The sequence below is a fragment of the Bombus flavifrons genome, chromosome 10 (genome assembly GCF_040668555.2).
Source record: "Bombus flavifrons isolate JBK064 chromosome 10, iyBomFlav1_principal, whole genome shotgun sequence".
Taxonomy (NCBI): domain Eukaryota; kingdom Metazoa; phylum Arthropoda; class Insecta; order Hymenoptera; family Apidae; genus Bombus; species Bombus flavifrons.
In genome coordinates this window covers 8,874,283-8,895,109 of record NC_138451.1, presented here as the reverse complement: position 1 = coordinate 8,895,109, position 20,827 = coordinate 8,874,283, and the positions used below count along the sequence as shown (strand labels likewise).

The window sequence follows — 20,827 nt, the reverse complement described above, 5'->3', positions numbered from 1 at the left end:
AAAAGTTATCTTGATTGAATGAAAACAATCAACTGTTTAAAGTATCGTAGCTCGGGCGTACTGGTCTTGCACACGCATATCTACTGAATAAAATTGACGTGTCTTCAAAAATGAAAATGTCCCGTGGACATCATTTATTATTATACCTAAAGTCTGATATAATCGTGCGCTAACTTTTTAATCGGTACGGTTTTCTTATCTAGGCAATAATCAGTATGATACATATTACATTCAAAATTATAATTCTAGTTATATTGACAGCAGACTAATCTAAAGTGACAATCTTTTTTTCCTTTACGACTGTTCTTTTTCATACAAAACGGTGTTCGAGAGTGCGCACCTGGTTATTTTGTACACACGCATTTTATAAGTTTCTTCGGAGTGGCTTCACCCACCGCATACTATTTTTATCGTTTATTGTTTAGCTTTGTTTTGTAAATGATTCTCTTTTTTTTTCTTTCAACATTGTTCGAATTAAAAAATATTTAAGTTCATTTTTCTCACAATATTAGACAGACTTGAAAAGAAAAGCTCGCGCGGAAGTCGAAGCCAAAGGAAAACGAAAGATTGAAACTTAATTTTAAAAGAGCGCATCGCGGAATACAATTCGCTTCATCTATAACGTATTACATGATAAAAGTAAAATTTTTTGTTCTTCTTTAACTACAATCCTCTGTTTCCAGCATTATCATGTGGCAGATGATAAAAATACCGAGATCATTCGTTCGTCATTTACAATATTCATGGAACAAAGTGTTCCCAGTATTCTTACAAATTCGACGATGAAAATACCAGCTAAAAATGATCGAGGTCCCCCGTGAAAAAGACGAAAATAATAATTCATCTCTCTTAAGCATCATTACGATAATCATATCATCACTATCATTATCGTCATCTTACAATTTTTATATATAACTTTACATTCCTACTATAGTTTAGCTTATTAGAAAGTGCGTAGATTTTCAAAAATTTTTTTACAATGGCAAATGAAAAAATATCTCGATAGATACCCTGAAAATAAATTATTACGTTAAATATACAGTCTCACGTCGTTAGATTCGCGTTTAACAATGTTCCTTTTTTTTCTCTAATTTTCTTGTCGTCATGATAGAAAATTACAAGACTTCTTTATTTTATTTTTTCTCCTATCCTCCCATTTTATTTTCTTGTTTCTTGTATTATTATTTATTATTATGTTTTTTTTTCTCTTCAAAGTAGGATGTCTCCTTATTATCTTACAAAGAGGCCATTTTCAACTCTTCCCTTGCATCTTCTTCTACCCCATAGTCTATTATCCTCAGAACATTGTCTCCTTTTTTCTTTCTTCTTTTTCTTTTCTTCCAAACGCCCCGCTTCACAAGACTTAACAATACGACAATGAACAGATAATTTAATAGGAACGTGTTTTATTATCAAAAATTCGTATGATCAGCATTATTGCCCATACAACATGGTGTCATGTAAAAATTAATCTATATCGCGATAGGACTGCATATTTCCTTGTTTTTTATTCCGTTTATCCTTCCTCTTCTTTTTTTTCCTTATTTATTTTTTTAAATTAAGAAATTTCATAAAATTGCACGCTATACCTAGGCTTCATTCATGATTTCCATCCTTCTCTCTTCCACGATTTTTCTCCATTTTAAATATTTACGAATATGTTCCTACGTTAATTGCGGTATAGTCAGTACCGTATACCGTGTACTCGTAATGTTTTCTCCACTTCCGTTTATTTTTCTAGTTTCTACCTTCCTTTTCGCTTGTTCTTTCTTTTTTGGCTAGACGACGAATATTGTTATCAAAAGGAGAGAGAAAAATAAAAAGAACGCGAACCGGAAAAAAGGAAGAGAATCGCAAAAGTCCGTTTTTCCTTTGCGTGTGTCTGCAGTGTTTTAACGAGGATAGTTTTGTACAAAAACCCTTCGTCTTTCCTTCGAATACGGACGAAAAAACTGTACACGTTACAAGACTTATACAATATATACTTATACAAAGTTTTGTTTTTACGTATATTCACCTCGATATGCCTGCTTAATCCTTATCTGGACATTGACGTCAGTGTGTTACCGTTTATATTATAAAATACTGTTACGTTAAGAGCCTTTCTTTGTTTTCGTTCTTTAAAATCCAGATAAGAATTAATCATTGAGTGAATGGCATGCGCAAATTCATTAAGCCGTCAGTACTTCAAAATCAACGCGGTCGCAAAAGGGTCGAACGTTTTAAGGACACTGATCGTCTTCGATGATTCTTATCGTCGAAAAAAATCGTACATTTTCTGGCGCTTCAATGATCCTTCTCAATGCGATTACAAACAAATTGCCGAGTTACATGATGGCCCTGAAACCTCGACCCTTAATTCCTCAAACGATCAAGGAAGGATTCCATGATTACGTAAATTGATCGATACGTTTCGAACGCAATATAGAACAAAGTAATTTCATTCCTTTCTTCCCTTTAAGTTCATTTGCGATTTGAATTCGTGAGCTTATGTACAACCGAACATAGGTCAGAATATATTCTCGCGAGGCTCAGGAAGACGCTTCCAGGCGTTTTGATTAAAATGGAAGCTCCGAATTTTCATTTCGTACGCAGAATATTATCTAAGGAGCCTGATAAAAAAATTACCAGATTTTGCAAGGGAGCGAAGAAGGGGTACGTCAGTGCTTAAAATGGCCAATTTGAAAAAAGAAACAGAAAAGGGAAAACAGAAATATTTATTCATAAATGGCACTGATTAGCAATTTATTGAATATCACGATTTATGGGGTTGCTTTATGAACAGTCCCGTATCTCCTTCGATAATTTCTACGACGCGAACCCTAAAATTACTTATTCACCTAGTTACTTACAATCCTTATAAACCTTTCTCGGTGATAGGTCTCCTATTTAACGTAGGTACAATATTATAAAAGTGCGTTAGTTCGTTCGAACAAAAGGGCCCGATAATCTTTCGATACAAAAATCTTGCTAATCTATAACCAGCAATTCGGAACTGCTCAAAACAATTATGGGAGTCGCTCATGTGAATCAGATTCTGAAAAAATCAATCGAAACGTGGAAGTAATCGAAAAAAAAGGAAATTACAAATTTTAAAAACATTGAATCTTTCCAATTGGAAATTTTAGAAAATTGAATACTTTACCAGAATCCTTCTAACATTTGATTCCGTAATTATTTTGAGCAGTTTTTCCCATCAAATCGCATCTAAGACATTACAATTTCAAGCTCTCGCCTTGGAATTCGACAGATTAAGAATCGTGTTTGTCTTTCTTCTAATTTTTTCATGCTTTCACTCGCTTAATCGAACGAAAGTGAGTCGTTTTGTAAAACGCTACGATTAGAGCCCTCCTCTTCGACCTGGAGACATCGTATAATTATTAATACATATATTTACAAACTCTGTTTTTCCTCGGGAACTGTAGACCACTGTCATACAAAGAAATAACAGAGGAAATGTCGTTTATTTCAAACACTCTAACTTGGGTGATCATTTACAAGTTTTTACTATCCTCGACTAAAGTGGCTGAGTTTCAATTAAAGGAACAATAAAAAATTCAAGAATATCGACGATTACTATTCGGAGAACTACAATTACATAGTTTTACATAATTAATTTAAACAATAATTTAAGAAGAAATCATTGCACTGGCATGCTAAGGTGAAGCATACCGTTAAGACAACTAAACTGTGTACCACTCAGTCTTAGGAAAATAGAAACGAAAACGTAGTTTTGTGGAAAGCGTTGAAACTTGTAAAGGACTGTGTGACTAAAAAAAGAAAGAAAAAATATATAATATAATCAAAAAGCATCAGATGAACGGAAAATTCAGGGAACACCGAAGAGAAAAGTTTTTCTAATCTAATCGAAAATACTGTAGCAGGTATTATGACCACATTAAAAGTAAATTAAACATAATAGTATTATCTTTATTTTACAAGTTATAGCGATAAAAACAAAGTAATCCCCAATCCCAGATTTTCTTTGCAAAAGTTCTCCATTACTGATCAACGATTTGATTGCAGAGGGTAGATCACTTTGTGATCACGTATTTCGTTTCGATAGCGTTTCTCCGTTAATACTTAAATAATCAGTTTTTATATACTGTATAAAAAAAAACGATTCTTGGGACATCACCGAGCCATATAGTCGTATGTTCGCCGTATACGTTTTAGGATTCATTTATTACAATAATTATTTACTTTATTCGTTTCGTTTTCGTACAAAAACAGTTTGAATATCAAGTTGATATAGCTATTGAAAAATTAAGTTTCATTGTTAATGGTTCCTATTAGCGGTAATTTGTTTAGTGAAGTTAAGAAAAAAGAGAGAAAAGAAATATTTAATTTCATTAATTATTCCCAACAAAGACGAAATAGGGGGATAATACAAAAGTTACTCGAAACAATTAAGAGATATCAAAAAAGAAAATTTTATATGGCGGAAAAAATATACAGTTGATGTAGATGTCCGAGGAACAGTGTGTTTCTTTGCCTCAAAATGGCGTATGTGGCATCCTGATCATTGCCGTTACCAAAAGTTACCGACCAGTCGGTAGGTGTGAAACCGTTGATGCCTTTTTTTTAAAAGTTACAATCGAACCGATTTCAGATTCACCGCTATTTTAAGAGTTCGCAGCGATGGTGTTTGGCCATCGTTCTTAACAAATGGGGATATAAAAATTAATTATGTATATATTGTATAGATAATCTAGCCAACTATTTTGCTGTTACAAACTAGCAACTATTTTAGTAACTGATATCCATTATAGTCCACGGTCTTAAAATTATAAAACAGATTAGTCTGCCCGTCGATATTCACTATTATTTATTGCAGCTCCGTGTGAGATAGAAATCCTCTTCGCGTGACGCGTTACCTTTGTCGTCACCATATTCCTCTTTTTTATTTTGTTAAATCGTGGTCGTTGTCATTGCAATAACGCAATAATTAGTTTTTTCTTGTGATCCCGAATGACTGGACGGAAGAGGGCTCGCTCAAATCGCGATATCGTTCCGTACCACGACTTCAGTTTCATAACATAAAGACGTATGCAAAGATGATAATAGCTTCCCTTTTCGATGACGATTTACATGTTTTCTTTGTCATATTTTAATTTTAACATTCCTATTTTTTCTTCATTTTATTCTTTTTTTGCTTAAGTTAATTCTTGATTTCAATTTGTAAGAACAAACAAGATTACCATATAATATGCATAAATCAATATTCATCATTTTCATTTTTTCACTTAAACAATAATAAACAAGGGCCGAGGTTCAGGCATTTAAAATAAATCTGTCGTTTCGCTATAAACTTATTGACATTTGTATTTTTTAGATCCGTTTCTGAAACATTTAACTACGACGCTAATAAAATGCATAGCATGCATAGTATTAGAGTGATCAGATTACTGTCACTTCCTGCTTAGCCAAGATTCACTCGAAGCTATCACATGTGTTTTTTATCGTTCAATGAGTCACAGAACCTGTATATATATAATTACGTTCACTATAACTTTTTTGTATTAAACTTTGTTCAGAGCGACGGGTATGACTCAAGAATATACAAGAAAAAAAAAGAAACAAAAATTAATTTGCAATTTGGCATTCACAAATCAACGGAAGTAACTACAATATCGTTAGAAACGATTCTAATGATGTTATTTGATCCGATGTTAATGTTTCTAAATAATGCGTCTATCTCAAGTGAGAAAATATAAAGTAGATTTATTAATATTTCTTCTTTACTTCATTCTTTCCTTTAATATCGCTCCGGATTCATTCACAAAAAATTTGTCTTTGTTACTACCGGTGGTCGGGAGAGTGTTTCGATTTTTTACGAGCCGTACTCTTCCGAGTCACATCCTATGAAAATTACTCACTCGCGTAAACTATCGCTGAGTCTCTCTTTTTTTTTTTAAATCGTATCCCCTTTCCATGCGTATTTATTTAAGATATACCCGACTGTCACCAAATAATCCTCCCACAGAATATGCACATAAAATGTGCTGCCAGCCACTCTGGAAACCTGTCTCCTCATCAATGTTATCCATATCTCCTTTTACATTTTTTTTGCATACGTTCACATGTACGTTGCATTTTCAATGTTAATTACTTTTTATTTGTTTGTTTAAAAAGGTTAAAAGATTAACCCCTTTACCAGCTCCTGAAAGGTATTCTCTAGCTGAATCATTTAGGCTCTGGGAAGGTCACCTGACACTTGTAGACTTCTTCGAGCATTACCGCTTGCCCTTGACCTTGACTTACGGTAACAGGAGTCGTGGCATTCACTACGACAACCTGTTGACCTTGCTGTGCTTGTTGAGGCTGCTGCTGCTGCTGCTGCTGCTGTTGCTGCTGATTACTCGCGTTCGCTTGCTGTGCGTTACTTGGATTATTCGCATTCTGATTTCGGGCAGTTTGACCGTACTTTTCATGAATTGCACGATGACGCTTTAATGCGAAGCGATCGGAAAATCCGATCTCACATATATCACATCTGTAGGAAGAACGATATTGATTAGATGTTTACATTGAAAATGAAATAACGAAGTATTAAAAGTACATGCTACATATTACCTATGAGGCTTTTCACCAGTGTGAACCTTCGCGTGATTTTTCAGATGTGTAGCTTGATTAAAGGCCGAACCGCATATATTACATCTATAAGGTTTTTCACCGGTATGAATTCTTCTGTGATTCCAAAGGGTCGAATGTCTGGCGAATGTTTTTTCACACACTTCACACTGATAAGGACGTTCACCAGAATGAATTCTCTCATGATTCTTTAAATGAGGACTTTGCGAAAACTGCATACCACAAACACTACATTTAAACGGTTTTTCACCAGTATGCACTCGTCCATGATTTTTTAGATAAGCAGCTATAAATGTAAAAATAAATAGCGTGATTGTAAAAATAAGTTGACAGTGTACATTATGATCTTTTAGAACAAGTTACCATAATTTGAATGATTCTATTTTATTCACCTTTTGCAAAAGCTAAGCCACAAACTTCGCACTTGAAAGGTTTGTCTCCAGAATGAAGTCTCTTATGGGACCAAAGTGACGAATATCTGGAGAATGTTCCATCACATACGTTGCAATGAAACGGCTTCTCTGCCTGATTTTGACTGTTCTGTTTACCGCCTGTAAATAAAAGAACATCCGATTTCTTAGTTTTCCTCGAAGGGCCAGTTCTACAAAAAGATATGCTTCGAGATGATTGAGTAAATGCTTTGAAGAATTAGAGACACTGGATTGTGTATGGTTCTTTGAAAAATATACTCTTTGTTGATATATCCAAAAGGGGATTTCAATATAGAAAAGAGAAATTCTACATTATAGCACCAATAAATCATTTTATGATGCAGAACTAATGCTTTGGGCAAAATGTAACAATATTATGTAGAAATCTGAACATGCGGGTTATGGAAGTTAGTGCAGAAAATAAGAAATGAGGTATGATCAGATGTTTTAAATCTGATGATTTTTGGATCATTATATATATGTATAGAATGATTAGTTATATTCAGAGTATCAAAATAAGTTCCTTATTGCCTATGTCTTGAAATAAAGAAAGAATGAACTATATGAACTGAAATCTAAAATAACTTTTCCATATTAACAATGCTAAAGTTTAGTGAATCAAATTCATAAAACTGTCCCTTAGGGGAGATTTTATTCCGTGCAATGATTCTTAAATGTAAATATCGACAATGCTACCAAAAAGAAAACAGAATTGATGCAACCAAAATTCAAAATTTTTAATATTGGGAAAAACCAGCAGTGCTGAAGACTTTTGTCTATCTACAACAAATCCATGCAAATAAAATATGGTAGGTACTATAAATAATGAAAGAAGCTTATGGTACTAAATTTTTGCAGCATTAAACACTTATTTTTTTGCCATAAATTCGAGAAAGAAGCAAAACAAATAACGACGAAATGATTCTAAATATTATTTTTACGAAACGGTGATATAACGGTATTTATTTATTTTTTTTCAAGTAAGGTATAAGAAGGTATAATGACTTTTAAAACTTTTATAATTGATAGACAAATTTAAATGATATTATCCAATTATTAATAAACGGTTCTAAAATATACTATGAAATATAAATCCCTTATTCTTTGGCTTTAATTTCTCCGACTTACTTCCTATGATGATGCGGCCTGTTGCCTTGCAGCCGCCACACTTTGCGAGGGAACTGATTCCAGAATCTAGTTTTTCGTCGTGTTTACCTACCATACACCACCCGATGTACGATCATGATAGTAATGAAATGATAGTAGTACAGGAAAGATGATTATGGTTTAGTAAGAAAAATGTTTCTTTTATCTTATTAATTTTTATACGTGTTAATATTATATATATACATATATTAACATTATATATATTAATATAATATAATATATTATTTTAAAACAATAGAGAATCTAATTTTTCGTAGCAAACATTTTTCTTCTATTCTGCATGAAGCATGGCAATGGTAATTTTTACTTACCAATAAAAATTATTCCTGTGCCATTACATTTATGACACTTAGTAACACTGGTGACACCCCTTCGTTTCACTGGATGATGACCAGGTTTGATAGCTATAAAAACAAAAATACATTTGAAGTATTTATTAGATACAGAATATTAAAATATACTATAAATCAAAGTAATTATTTGAAGTTTCTGTAAAAGTTAAAGCCAAATAACATTCATATTAACATTTTATATGTTGTTATATGTTACAATGGAAAATATTTTTACAGTAAATAATGAATGATGAACATACTCTTTTTAATTTTAGTAGGATGGTGTTCACAAGGGTCTTCACTGCCACAATCTTCACAAATCTGCACCTTTGGTTTCTGGTGCATATTTGTCTTATGGCTCTTTAATTCTCCTGGTAATGCAAAACAAGCTCCACACACATCACAGGTATATGGTCTTTCTGGTGTAGTTGCAACAGTAACTGTTGTAGGTGTTTGTACAACAACTTGCTGTGGTTGTTGCTGAAGATTACTAGGTGTTGTATTATGAATCCGTTTATGATGATTCAGCAAACTCATATGCCCAAAGACCAAACCACAAATATCACATTTGAAGGTTGCATTGGTAGCAGCCGCAATACTCATCTGATTCAGTAATGTGTTATAACCGACAGGTTGAACATCAAAACGATAACAACCCTTGTCATCGGTTGTGATTGCACCGATTGTGCTCACTGCATTTGTTTGAACCTTTTGGAGCATGTTGACATTGTAATAGAAAGGGAAGTCTGCAGTTGCAGATTGCTGCTGGGATTTATCCTCTTTCTTATCTGTTGTAACATACATCTGCTGAGATTGTTGCTGTTGCGATTGTTGACCTTGAGCAGCTTGCTGCTGCTGTATTTGTTGTGGGTCAAACATAGCTGCTTGTTGCTGTAAATTAATATTGTAAATAACAATTTCTTATATTTAATATAATAAATACAGAGACAGGTAAATACATTATTGATTAAAAATTTATATAACAGATCTATGTAAAAAGGAAGTAAAATATAGAAACTTATTTAATGAAAGATATTATACATATTTAAGGATATGATCTACTTATACACTGTTCCTTCTTAAATCAGATGTAAAAACCTATCTCTGTTTATAGTTTCAAAATTAGTAACCTGTCTCTGATCGCCGTAGCTCGAATTACTCTGCTCCGTCTGAGTAAAACTATTGGTTTGCTCAGTTTGAGTAAACATGGAACACTTCACTGGCTGTTCGATTGGTTGGCTCTGTTAAGCAGTAATTATTGTTAGATATTACGAGTCTTGTACTACATCCACAAAAAACAGTGACATTCTATATGGCTTTGTTTAAATCAACGTGCTATACACATTGGTATACGTTATGCGTATTAAGCATCAATGAGAAGCTAATAAATACCAATGGAGAAAACTCGTTCCTTTTTTACGTCGTGCTGGTATACAAGCTGCATACCTGTTGTATTTGATCAGGACGGGTTGTGTTCAACCACACCACGTTGCTGCCATTTGATTCTAGGGCCATTGATGTGTTGCCTTTGACCCTGCACAATCAGTAGGCATTCATTAAATGGAAACAAAACAGGAGCTGTATGTGATACATCTAGATATGTAACGGAACCACACCAAAGTAGTTAGAGATAACTTTCATAGATAAATATAAAAAGAAAAGAGTGATAGAACAAAGGTAAGAAACAAGGGCTCAAAGTATAACCGCGACATACGATACTCACATGTGATAGTCTACACGGGCGCCGCGGGTTACATGTCTGGGTGCCAAACGGATGATCTTCTAGTTGCCATGACTGCGGCGCGGAATGCCGCGCAGCTGGTCACTACTATTCCTGGTGATCGTGATACCTTAATAACTAATTTATATGTTTCGTCCTATACAACATCCGAGAAACAAATTCCTCGTGTCGGTAGGGCCGTGGTCGCGACGGAAAAATCAATGGCGATCGATTTAGTGCTTTGATACACCTTTTTAATACGTTAGATCCCGTTAAAATTAACACTGGGCACAACGCCGGTGAGATTTCGCCTGTTGTGGATGCCGCGAAATCAGTTTTGAGTTACACGCTTGTCAATGAGCAGCGTTGACCCGCGCAGATCATGTCGTCCAAGCGCGGTGGCGGTTGCGGCGACTGGTATACGAAGCGCGGGTTTCTCGGTTGCATAAAATTGGCGGTACCTCAGCGTTAAAGCTCTCTTTGATTTTATTCCCGTCAGGTTGGGCCACGTCGCCGCGTACCGTGGCTCAGGATAGGCCGATGCGCGAACAAGCAGACCGAGCACCGTCAACAAACTCTACGGTAGCCATTACACGCGACGAGGATAACAATGGGCGACACGAACGCGCGCTGCCCCCGATGCCTTTTTCCGAAGCGTTTTCGGGCGCCTTCCGTGAATGCAGCCGCAGCCAAGCGCCGCCAAGGTCAGCTCCCGGTGACGCTCCACAGACGCTAATAGCCGTTACACCAAGCGATTTCATTGGTCCATGACCTACTGTCCTCGCTTCTCATTGGTCTCTACGTTCTCTACGTGACAGTCTTAGAAATCATCATTTATCTCTTCCTATTAACATTACACTTTTTTTCATGAGATTTAGAGAAATATTCTCGAGTCTTTCTTAAATATTTACAAGTATTTTATTTTTATTTGGAATAAGTTTTTGTTGTTTGGTTTTTTTATGAGAATAAGTATGTTATTTTAGGATGAAACTATATACTGGAATTGTAAAAATAATAAGTAATATTAAACTACTAAGTAGTTATAATTTTATATTTATTATATACATATTTTAGGTGTAAAAATGTCTTTTGTATCTGTGAAGTATGTAGTTGACGTGGAAATCTAGCTTGAGAGTTTACATTCATAAGTAATTCAGCTGTCCGATGTAAGATGGCGCTGCTGAGTTTCCAAGACCCACACAGGTATTTGAAGTTTTTACCCGTTGCGTATAATCGTCCATACATTATTGAGGAAAATGGTCGCTCGTTTATAATTAATTTGAAATTGAATCACGTGATATTTATTAACGATTTCCAGTCTCCAACGGTTCATGGAAACGTGATGAATGTATATCAGCAATCGGTTTTAAAATTTGGCATATATTTTATTTTGCATATTTTCACTACCTTACCGATTCATATACTGTGGCGTTTTTTATAACTAATTCATACAATTGAAAAATAAGAGATCCGTTTAACGTACATCACATTGTCGGTTTAAAAAAATAAAAAAATATTATTGTTCGTATGATTTCTTCAAGTTATGTATGGTTTATATATGGAATATATTATTATTTTCTAAGATAATTTAGAAATCATACGCTATCCATTTTCATTTATTCTATATTAGAAGATCTATTTTTGTTTAAGTCTACATAAAAGATATATTTCTCTATCTGAACATTGTTACCGATGAGCGTCAACTAACAAAACCTGCCAAACATTATAATAAACGACGTTGCATATGATTCCATTATCTTGTGATTTATAAATAATGGACAATATATAAGGACAAAGTTTAAATGTTGCCTGATAAGCGTTTAAACCTTACCAAATAGTCACTCAATAAAATAAATTTTCATTACAAATAAACAGTAGATATGTTATAATAAAATTTAGTAAATAATACTGATATTAAAAAGTGATGTTTAACAAGCTTTTTTCAGATAAAGATGCGGTATTAGAGAAATTTCGTTGACAAGTCATGCAAAATATTTCCTTGAGGACATCGTATCAAATGGGTCAGCCTTCTATGAAAGGACGAGAGATTAAAGTCATGTGTGTGCATAGCTCTATACATACAAATGTGGCTGGAACATCATGAGTTACGTACTCACATTGACGACGCGTACAATACTAATTTTCCTGATAAATTTCAGAACATCAATTTCTCTCTACCCAAAATCGTTATTCCAAAATTATTCTCCTTCCCAAATTATTCCCTCCTTTATTTATCATCTTAGGGAAAATTTAAAGCAATCAAAGTAACAAAATATTCAGTTGCTGGCGCAGTTAAGTTAATGTAAAGGATTAACGCTTCTATTTCCTTGCCATATTATTCAAAGGTATTTCACCTTTCAAAACTTTTAACATTGAGTAGGTACGTGTTTCGCGTAAAATGTACAAATTCCTCTGGATAGTGCAATTTCCGCAGTACAAGTTACAAATGAAATTACCGCGAACAAAGCGATCTACTCAGTCATTTTACGGTTTCAAGAGCATAGGTTTTGAAATATTTTAAAATTACAAAGATTAAAGCTATTAAACGCTATTAAAAGTTGAAAATTTACACGGCTCCTTATACGAAGATCATGTAATTACTTTCAAATACTTGAAGAATGATCGAATAAATGAGGAAACGACCGAATATAGGATATGAAGATCTTCAGTATAATCAGGAGAATCTCGACACTTTCAGCTTTAAATCCTAAAAATAGTTAATTCATTAAAATATATCTTGCTACAGCGTTGAAATAAATGATTTTAATATTCCTCATTCCTTTCCTCAGGAATAATCATCAAGGTATAGTCGAGAACTATTCTTGATCCGGAAATTTATACTTTTCTCTCATTAGTTTTCTCAAAACAGTATTTTCATTTCAATGTACATTTTTCCGCGTCTAAATATAGCCAGTATCGTTGCTGGCTTATTTCGTGGTTATGGTTTGCTCATGCTTTTGAAATGGTATCGTGTAATCCAGAAAGCAACCCTTTCGCTTTTATGTAAACGGCATACCAGAGTCAAGCTTGTATCAAAAGTCGAACAAAGCACATGTATCACTGTAATTATGCCATTTTATAAGTCAAACTACTCCACGGTCCTATTTTCCCCAATTTTCAAATCTTGGGAAAACTCGAATTCAGCTGTCTGATCTTGCGTTCGTTCGTTCTTCGAGTACTTAAGAGTTACTAAAATCATAATTCTATCATCACTTACCGTACGAGAGACTAAAAAATTGCTCCTTTCTAATACCTTTGATTTTTGTGATTTTAGAAGATTTTAAGTTTCATTAGAGTCGCAACTTCGTCGCTATTTCTGTAAGAGTAAATTTTTAATAGTTTCTTTTTCGTAACTCCGAAAAACTTGAAGTTTCTTTAAAACAACAACTTCATCGCTATTTGCATAAAAATACTTGTATCCATATCTGATTTTACACTTGATCGATGTCGCGAAACATACTGCGAAATTGTATATACTGGCAAACAGACCATCCTCTCGATCTTCTTTCAGCTTGTCTAAATACGCGTTGAAGCGTGGGAGGCGTCGCTTTAACCGACTATTAGCAGTGTCGCAGGATATCGCGTTGCGAAATTCGCCGTGCCACTGTCTTTTTTACGCAGCAGCATCGCCAAAACGACATCTTCAATTTTGATAAATGGCCTAGGAGAATAGCCTTTCGAGAATAGAATTTTTCATTAACAATAGAATCGCATGCTATTTGTGTTAGGAGCTGGACTTGCCTTCTCGAATAATGGATATAAATGATTCTGATACGATGTACGTTTTTAGCTTCGGTATAGGTTTTTATTTCGAGTGTTTGTTTGATGCGATTTTAAAAGTTCCCTCGGACGCGCAATCGATATAGGTGACCCACTTCGAGATCGTTCTGCGTTGGAACATCCAGCAAAGAACGCTTCTTGTCCACGAAGCAATGAAGATTCAGAGACGGAGGATCCGAAAGATCAGATTTTCTACGGTGAAGAGGATTCTATGCTGGACTATCGAATATTTCGTGAGATTTCGTGAATTGGTCGTTCGAGTGGTATGCGATATTCGCGATTTAAAAATATTTCAGCGATATTTGCTCGCTGTAAGAAGCATCGATACAGATATCGTTTCTTCAATGTACTGCATTCGATTGTACATGAACATCTAGTGACAATAATAAGGGTATTTCAAAAGTATTCTGATTCATTCGTATTTTCCACAATTAATTTGCAACGTGAGATTAAAAAATAAGATATTCTTGTGCGTCAAATTTCACTTAAATGTTAATTTTCGAAGACGTAATCTAAAAGAAATTGGAAAATATCCTCTTGGATAGCACAATTTATCTCAATCTCTCAATAAAATTGAAGATTAGACCTCATTGATGTATATCAAATTTCTCCTGAGTCTTAATCTTCAAAAACATAATCTAAAGGGAATTATAGAATATCGAAAAAGCGTAATTTATCCTAGTATCTGAAATTGGTCTCGTTTGTGTTTTAACACAGTTCTTAATATATTCGAGACAAATATGTTTCCTAATACCATTATCCCATCAACGAGACGAGTACATCGTGTTTTATGTTCCCTGCAAGTTGTTGTCGCACTAAATTACATAAGCCAGATGAATTTTTAAGTAGCCAGTACGGCCCTGTAAATCGTAGCGCCCGTTTCAAAATGCCTCGTCGCCCGGCACCAGTCTCACTCAGTCAGTTGGCGTCGCGACGCCGTCGCCAGAGGTATTCGAGAGCCACGTACGATACAGTTCCCGGGTTTTCTCTGTTCCTGACACAAACGGGGAGAATTACTGAAAGGGACGCGCAGTGCACGCGAACAGTGAACACCGCGATTCCATTCTCGCAATTAGCCAATCTCTAACAAATAATTTCTTCACAGACGAGACAGCAAATATTTACAAAATTAACCAAATATTAAATAATTAAATACCTAGGGAAAATAAAGGAAGAAATACAAATAAAGCAACGTGAGATAATATAGTGATACAAAGCTTTGAGCAGATGTGAATCGTTGAATATAATTTTCAAGAGGATCGAAATAACAAACCTTCTCTTCAAATAACAAATTTTCGTATTTGCGAATCTTTGCATACAGCTTCCAAGAGGATGAAATAATAAAATAAATAATAAAATTTGAATGTTCGGACACAGCTTCCAACAGGACCGAAGTAATCAATTTTCTTTCGAAATAACAATTGGAAGTCAGAAATTGAACTGAGCGCTATGTAAATTCTGTTGGTAGTGCAGTATTGATGAGCCACGAGCTTCCTAGTTTTGTACAAATTGTCGTTGGGAGGAGAGCTAAACGTGGTCGTTGCCAGAAAGTGAATTAAACGCAATCGTCCCGCACAAAGGATACAAATGACGCGCTGGAGGATAACGGAGGCTGACACGATCATGTTCCCGATCAGAGTGAAATGACGAACGAGCCTCGTGGTTCCTTCGAGAAGTGAGAAACGAAGGAATAAGATAAGTCAGGCAGCGAACGAAAGGATTCTTCCTGTCGAGGGGTACTCTGCTGGAGGAAAGTGGAAAGTGGCAGCCACTGGATTTATCAGACACGTAATACGTTATCGATGATAGCTTGTGAAATTACTCGAATCCACGTTATGCTTTCATTCGATCATTATAATCTCCCTAACATTAAACAAGAAGGAACAAATATTAAATATATTCTATTTAATAAGATTTCCTGTAAATAGGTTACAATTTGATAAAATTTCTAGTGAATAGGTTGCAGTTTGATAAAATTCTCGCGAATTTGGGGCGAATAGTAAATGCAAAAAATCTTAGTAAAGCGACGAAGCACGAATTTCTGCTAGCCTAAGCGTAGTACTCGTTCGATGACTTGATTGGGCGAGTGGCTAATTAAGAAATAAGTGGACTGGAGATTTCACTCCCAAGGAACCTCGAAAGACTGCGTTAAAGTGCGCGTTGATTTTAAAACGACAAGTCCTTGAAGAAATATCGAGTTGCATCGTTGAACGAAGAAGCTGTACTCGGTCGGCGGTTCGTACGATTCCTCCAACGAGAAAAGAGATTTTACCGAACGAAGCATCCTCTTTAATCCTTTACTCGATCATCGAAAGTACTTTCGTCGCTACTAGCAACGTTCCTCTGGGATTCAATTGATTTCATTCTTTTCTCGATATCTTTACTATTAAATAAAAATCATCTTTTTAACCGTTCACACCTCGTCGTAGACGCTTCTTCGTTCTTTATTTTAGAAAGTAAGCGTGAGTTTGATAAATCAATTAATTAGAAGAGGCGCACAAACTATTCGTGTACCTGATACTTAAATTCGTCGACACGTTCGCGGACAGTCGATCTATTTATTGCTAAGATGCATCTCATCCGGGGTCACTGACTCGTGGGTATGTCGCTCGAATAATTTTAGGCAGCCACGAAATTGGAAATCAACCGAGCCACCAAGTTCGAGATTGAACAGGAGGAGCACGGTCAAGATCAACGAGTACCATGCGTACGCGTTCGTCGCTGCTTTCTAATCACATACCTTAGAGCTTTATATTCGACCCTCGTGTTCTCCTTTTGTAAACTCGAGGAAATTTCGTCACTCCGTTTCACTCCTGCGACGTTGAAGTGAAAAGAGAGAAATTTCTGAGTGAATATTTGTTACGTCCTTTTCTAACAAATTTCAACAAGGATGTTATCTAAATAAAGATTCCCAACTGGATCCCACTGGATAGTGACTTATCTTGTGATTTCTTTGAGACCTGGAAGGATCGCAGTTCGAAAAAGGACAATTTCTCACCGAATATTTATTATATTTTGCCAACAAATTCCAAGGAATGTTGTTACGTAGAAAGATATTATATCTAAATAAGGAATTCCACTTCGATTGGATTTCGCCATAGTGGTGACATTTTTTTGAGTTTTGGCAGAGTGGTGGTGATTTAGTAGCATACCAGCTAATCCGGATTATCCGGGACGCGATGGCTCTATGATAAATTAAGAGTCGTTCTAGACGAGGGTTCTATCGAGGGAGTATCTTGGAATATAGCCGGCTGTAAATTCACGGCAAACGTGTCCGATTGTCCGACGACCCTATTTCTGTGTTAAATTCCGCGTGGAATTAAGACATAGCTAACCATTTGCCTACTGAATCTACATCAGCATTTATTTATACTCGTGTTCTCGGATCTAACGATATTGGAAATACCGAGAAGAAAGTCTTGATGCTGTTCGAAGCACAAATATATATTAATACGCACTCGATCTTCAGTGATACGTAACACGAAGTAGAAACTACAGTGTTAAAGCACAAAAAAGAGAGAGACAGAGTGATGACTGACTGTGATAGTTCTAGGTGATTCTAAAGGATTTCTAAGATACTTTAAGAAAGCTTAATTGTCATAAACTACGAGCTTTCATTTTATTTTATTTTATTTTTTTTTTTTTTTTTCGACGACGAAAGAAGAAGCCTTAAAGGAATGTCAAATTCGCCGGATGGGCGGCAGGCGCCGCCCCCTAGATTGAAGATTCAACTTCCGATACCGGGTCAATTCTATCCACAACCGGGTATGGGGTACGTACCAACACCGTACGGCCAAACCCCCATGCCGATGACTCCTGTTTCTGGCCAACCACGGGTGATTTACGCGAACAAGGCCAGCGAGTTCGTCTTCAGCCAGTTCCAGGGCATCAAGGATCTGACCAAGTCTGGCCTAAGTGTCGGCGAGAAGAGCGCGTTCTGGCTTTACGAGAAGGTCCGCGTTAAATGATTTCGCGTGTGTGTTCTTGTTGTATATTCGCGTCAAGATGGCTAGTACTGATATCGGTATTACGAATTTCTGCACAGGTCAGTTCCTGGAGCAGACGATGGTTCACGCACATTTTCTTATTTGTTATCGTGCTTTTGTACAGTATCGGGGGCGCGATGATATTCGTCACGATCGAGGGAACCAACGAGGATATGGCGCACGGAAACATTCGAAAGGAGAGGTGGGTGCACAGATACGAAGCTTCACGATTGGCTTTTTTTTTAAATGCGGCCTTTTACTTTCTGATATTTTTGATTATCCTTAACCCGAGCGTATTGTCTTTTTTTGTCGTTAACAAATGATCGAAGACAACGTTTTTTGCCAGGGATTCCATTAAAAAGTTAAAGCACTTTTCGTTTTTGAAAACGAGAGAACGGCTCGGACAGATATACAGCGCTGTTCGAAAGTTCTAGGAGAGTCGTGTTTCGAAATTTGAAAAATCCAAGTAATTGTAAAGATATAATAAAACTATGATTCGTACGATTGAATATTGTTACGCTTGATACTTTGTATGATAAGGAAAGTAGCTAATGTGCTATGTATATGTTAAAAAGCTGATTAAAAATTGCATAATTTTGGGTTCATAATTAATTTGGGATACTGAAATTTGGTGGAGAATACGAGATAAGAATCGTTTATATATTGTTACAATATATGATATAATACGATAAATATATACAATTTTTACGTTACATAATAGTGGCAAGCTTCGTTAGCACGTTTAAACGAACTAGTAAATTCGTGTAACTTCGTATCAGGCGAGATATAAATCAAACTCAACTGTGAATCAACAGTAAACTTAAGCGTATTATATCAGACTAACCTAGATCTGCGATTCATAGTCGTATCTATAGTTTATATCCCGGAAGAACTTGCTTAGAAAAGCGGACACATTTAAAAAGAACTGTATCTCTTTAATATTCTATACGAGATGATAGAGAACAGGGTAGAACGTTTCTTTCTGCCGCTCTTCTTTTCTTTCTTTTCATTCGAGACGCTAGTTCCGCGTTTGTTTAACCGTGCGATGAAGCTTATGATTTATTATTTCTAGTAGAACGAGAGCGAAATTTTTTGCACTCGCCGGTCCATTAATAATTCTATTTTACATTTATCACGTGCAATATTAGCTTATCCTTTCAACTAGGAGTGGTATAATAATCTCTATATTTCTACGTTCTACGTACATATTGACGGTTTAACCTTGATTCCAAGGAAAATGGGCTTAAAGAATAAGCACAAACGCGACGATCATACACACGTTAATATCGGTTTCATCGGGAAACACCAGATCGACAATACTAGTGGAAAATGTAGGACGATCGAACGTGTATTAAAACAAACACGAGCCACGGAAATATAGTGCATATAATAATATCATTTTGTCGTACTTCGGTACCTTTGTTCATCCAAATTAATTGACATTTTCTTTCATACCTCGCGATATTATTATTAACGAACTTGTGCTTACGTTTGCGTGCCTGTGATCGATTTTCATACGAATTATTCTTCGCTTTTATTGCGTTTAAAACATTAAAAAATTATTAGAACTCACCGTTTAACCATTAGGTTGTTCCGAAAGTTTCTTTCGTTTTATATTTTATGTTGTATCGTTATATTTTGTTCTATTATCACAAAATGGATGGATAATTCAATAAAATAATATAAAACAAAAAATGTTGTGCCTCTACTATTTCCTTATAAAACGAAAGAAATTTTTGCAGTAATCTAATACTTACACAATTAGAAAATAAACTTGGAATCTTTAATACTATTCACTGTACATCTACAGGTTTTTTTTCAGAAAACTTTTTAATTGTTTTATGCAAAATAAAGACTGAATGTTCCATATATCCAGGCGTAAGAAAATTTGCGCGTTAATTATTTCATATAACGTAGATACGATTATAACGAAGATGCCTATGACGTAGTAAAGAAAAAGAAAAATAAGCACTTCTCGTAGTAACAGTGTTTCTATCTTTGTTGATGCTGTCGAAAAAGAAAATTGCTGCTTTCAAGAATAGCGATAGAATTTTCCTTTTCTCGTTAACTAGGACAGGCGCCTTGTTAACTAACAGAAGTTTCGATGCAAAGTATCGGTACAAAACATCATTCTAATATTTGACAGTAATTATGTTATTTCGCAATTTAATTAAATTCAATCATTTTATTCATTCGCGCGAACTAATATGAAAATAGATAGAACTAGTTTATTTTAGCCGACTGTAATGAAAACTGGTACGTTTACGGGAACATGTTATGTACATTCGAACCGTTAACTATACCTAAATCCTAAACTAATGATGCCGGAGCTCTTTTGTCATGCGAGCGTGTTTCAAATTATCGCGATAACGTTTTACATTGACACAGTATGCATCCCTTACATCTCTCGTCTCTTTGCAATTGCAAAGAAATACTCTTTATAGACATTCGTATAACTCATGGAAAAGTTCATCTTCTATGGTGTCACTGGAGGATGTCCACGTATAAATCAGTTTTTCTTACAAATTATTTATGTATTGTAATTTCCATCGAATCTCTTCGTACGTTCGATTGTACTCTTGGCCACAATACAAGTAACATTGAGACATTCGCAGTTAGTTTATTGCACGAGAAAGTAAGTATTACCGACTGCAAGCCAAAATTGTCCTTTAACAAGAGTCGTTTTGCCCAAAACTCTGCTTTTATTGAAATTTAAACGAGCTTAACTACAATCTTTTGGCAAAAGTGAAGGAAGTTTCAAGATAACTTGTACGATATGATATTTAGCGATTATTTACTGATATCTATCGTTGAAGT

General features: G+C 35.3%; 2 protein-coding genes across 4 annotated transcripts; one reads left to right on the top strand and one right to left on the bottom strand.

Annotated features, from left to right (window-relative positions):
• Positions 1 to 103: 103 nt before the first annotated feature.
• LOC138184557 (transcription factor Clamp) lies at positions 104 to 10,952 on the bottom strand. Of its 3 annotated transcripts, XM_069122641.1 has the most exons (9): positions 10,248 to 10,952; positions 9,971 to 10,058; positions 9,655 to 9,765; positions 8,785 to 9,415; positions 8,504 to 8,596; positions 8,154 to 8,240; positions 6,987 to 7,145; positions 6,577 to 6,880; positions 104 to 6,496 (listed from the first exon to the last, which is right to left on the bottom strand). In XM_069122641.1, coding segments are annotated over exons 1-9 (1,785 nt in total). In that variant the 5' UTR covers positions 10,250 to 10,952; the 3' UTR covers positions 104 to 6,186. The 3 variants fall into 3 exon arrangements, with proteins under 3 accessions (XP_068978742.1, XP_068978743.1, XP_068978744.1); XM_069122642.1 differs by lacking the exon at positions 8,154 to 8,240 and having other exon boundaries at positions 10,248 to 10,951; XM_069122643.1 differs by lacking the exon at positions 10,248 to 10,952 and having other exon boundaries at positions 9,917 to 10,058.
• Positions 10,953 to 14,950: 3,998 nt separating this feature from the next.
• Positions 14,951 to 18,633, top strand: LOC138184540 (uncharacterized). Its single transcript, XM_069122603.1, has 4 exons — positions 14,951 to 17,577; positions 17,686 to 17,977; positions 18,070 to 18,212; positions 18,357 to 18,633. Exons 1-4 carry the CDS (start codon positions 17,555 to 17,557, stop codon positions 18,442 to 18,444), a joined length of 546 nt encoding a protein of 181 aa, XP_068978704.1. The 5' UTR covers positions 14,951 to 17,554; the 3' UTR covers positions 18,445 to 18,633.
• Positions 18,634 to 20,827: the final 2,194 nt, after the last annotated feature.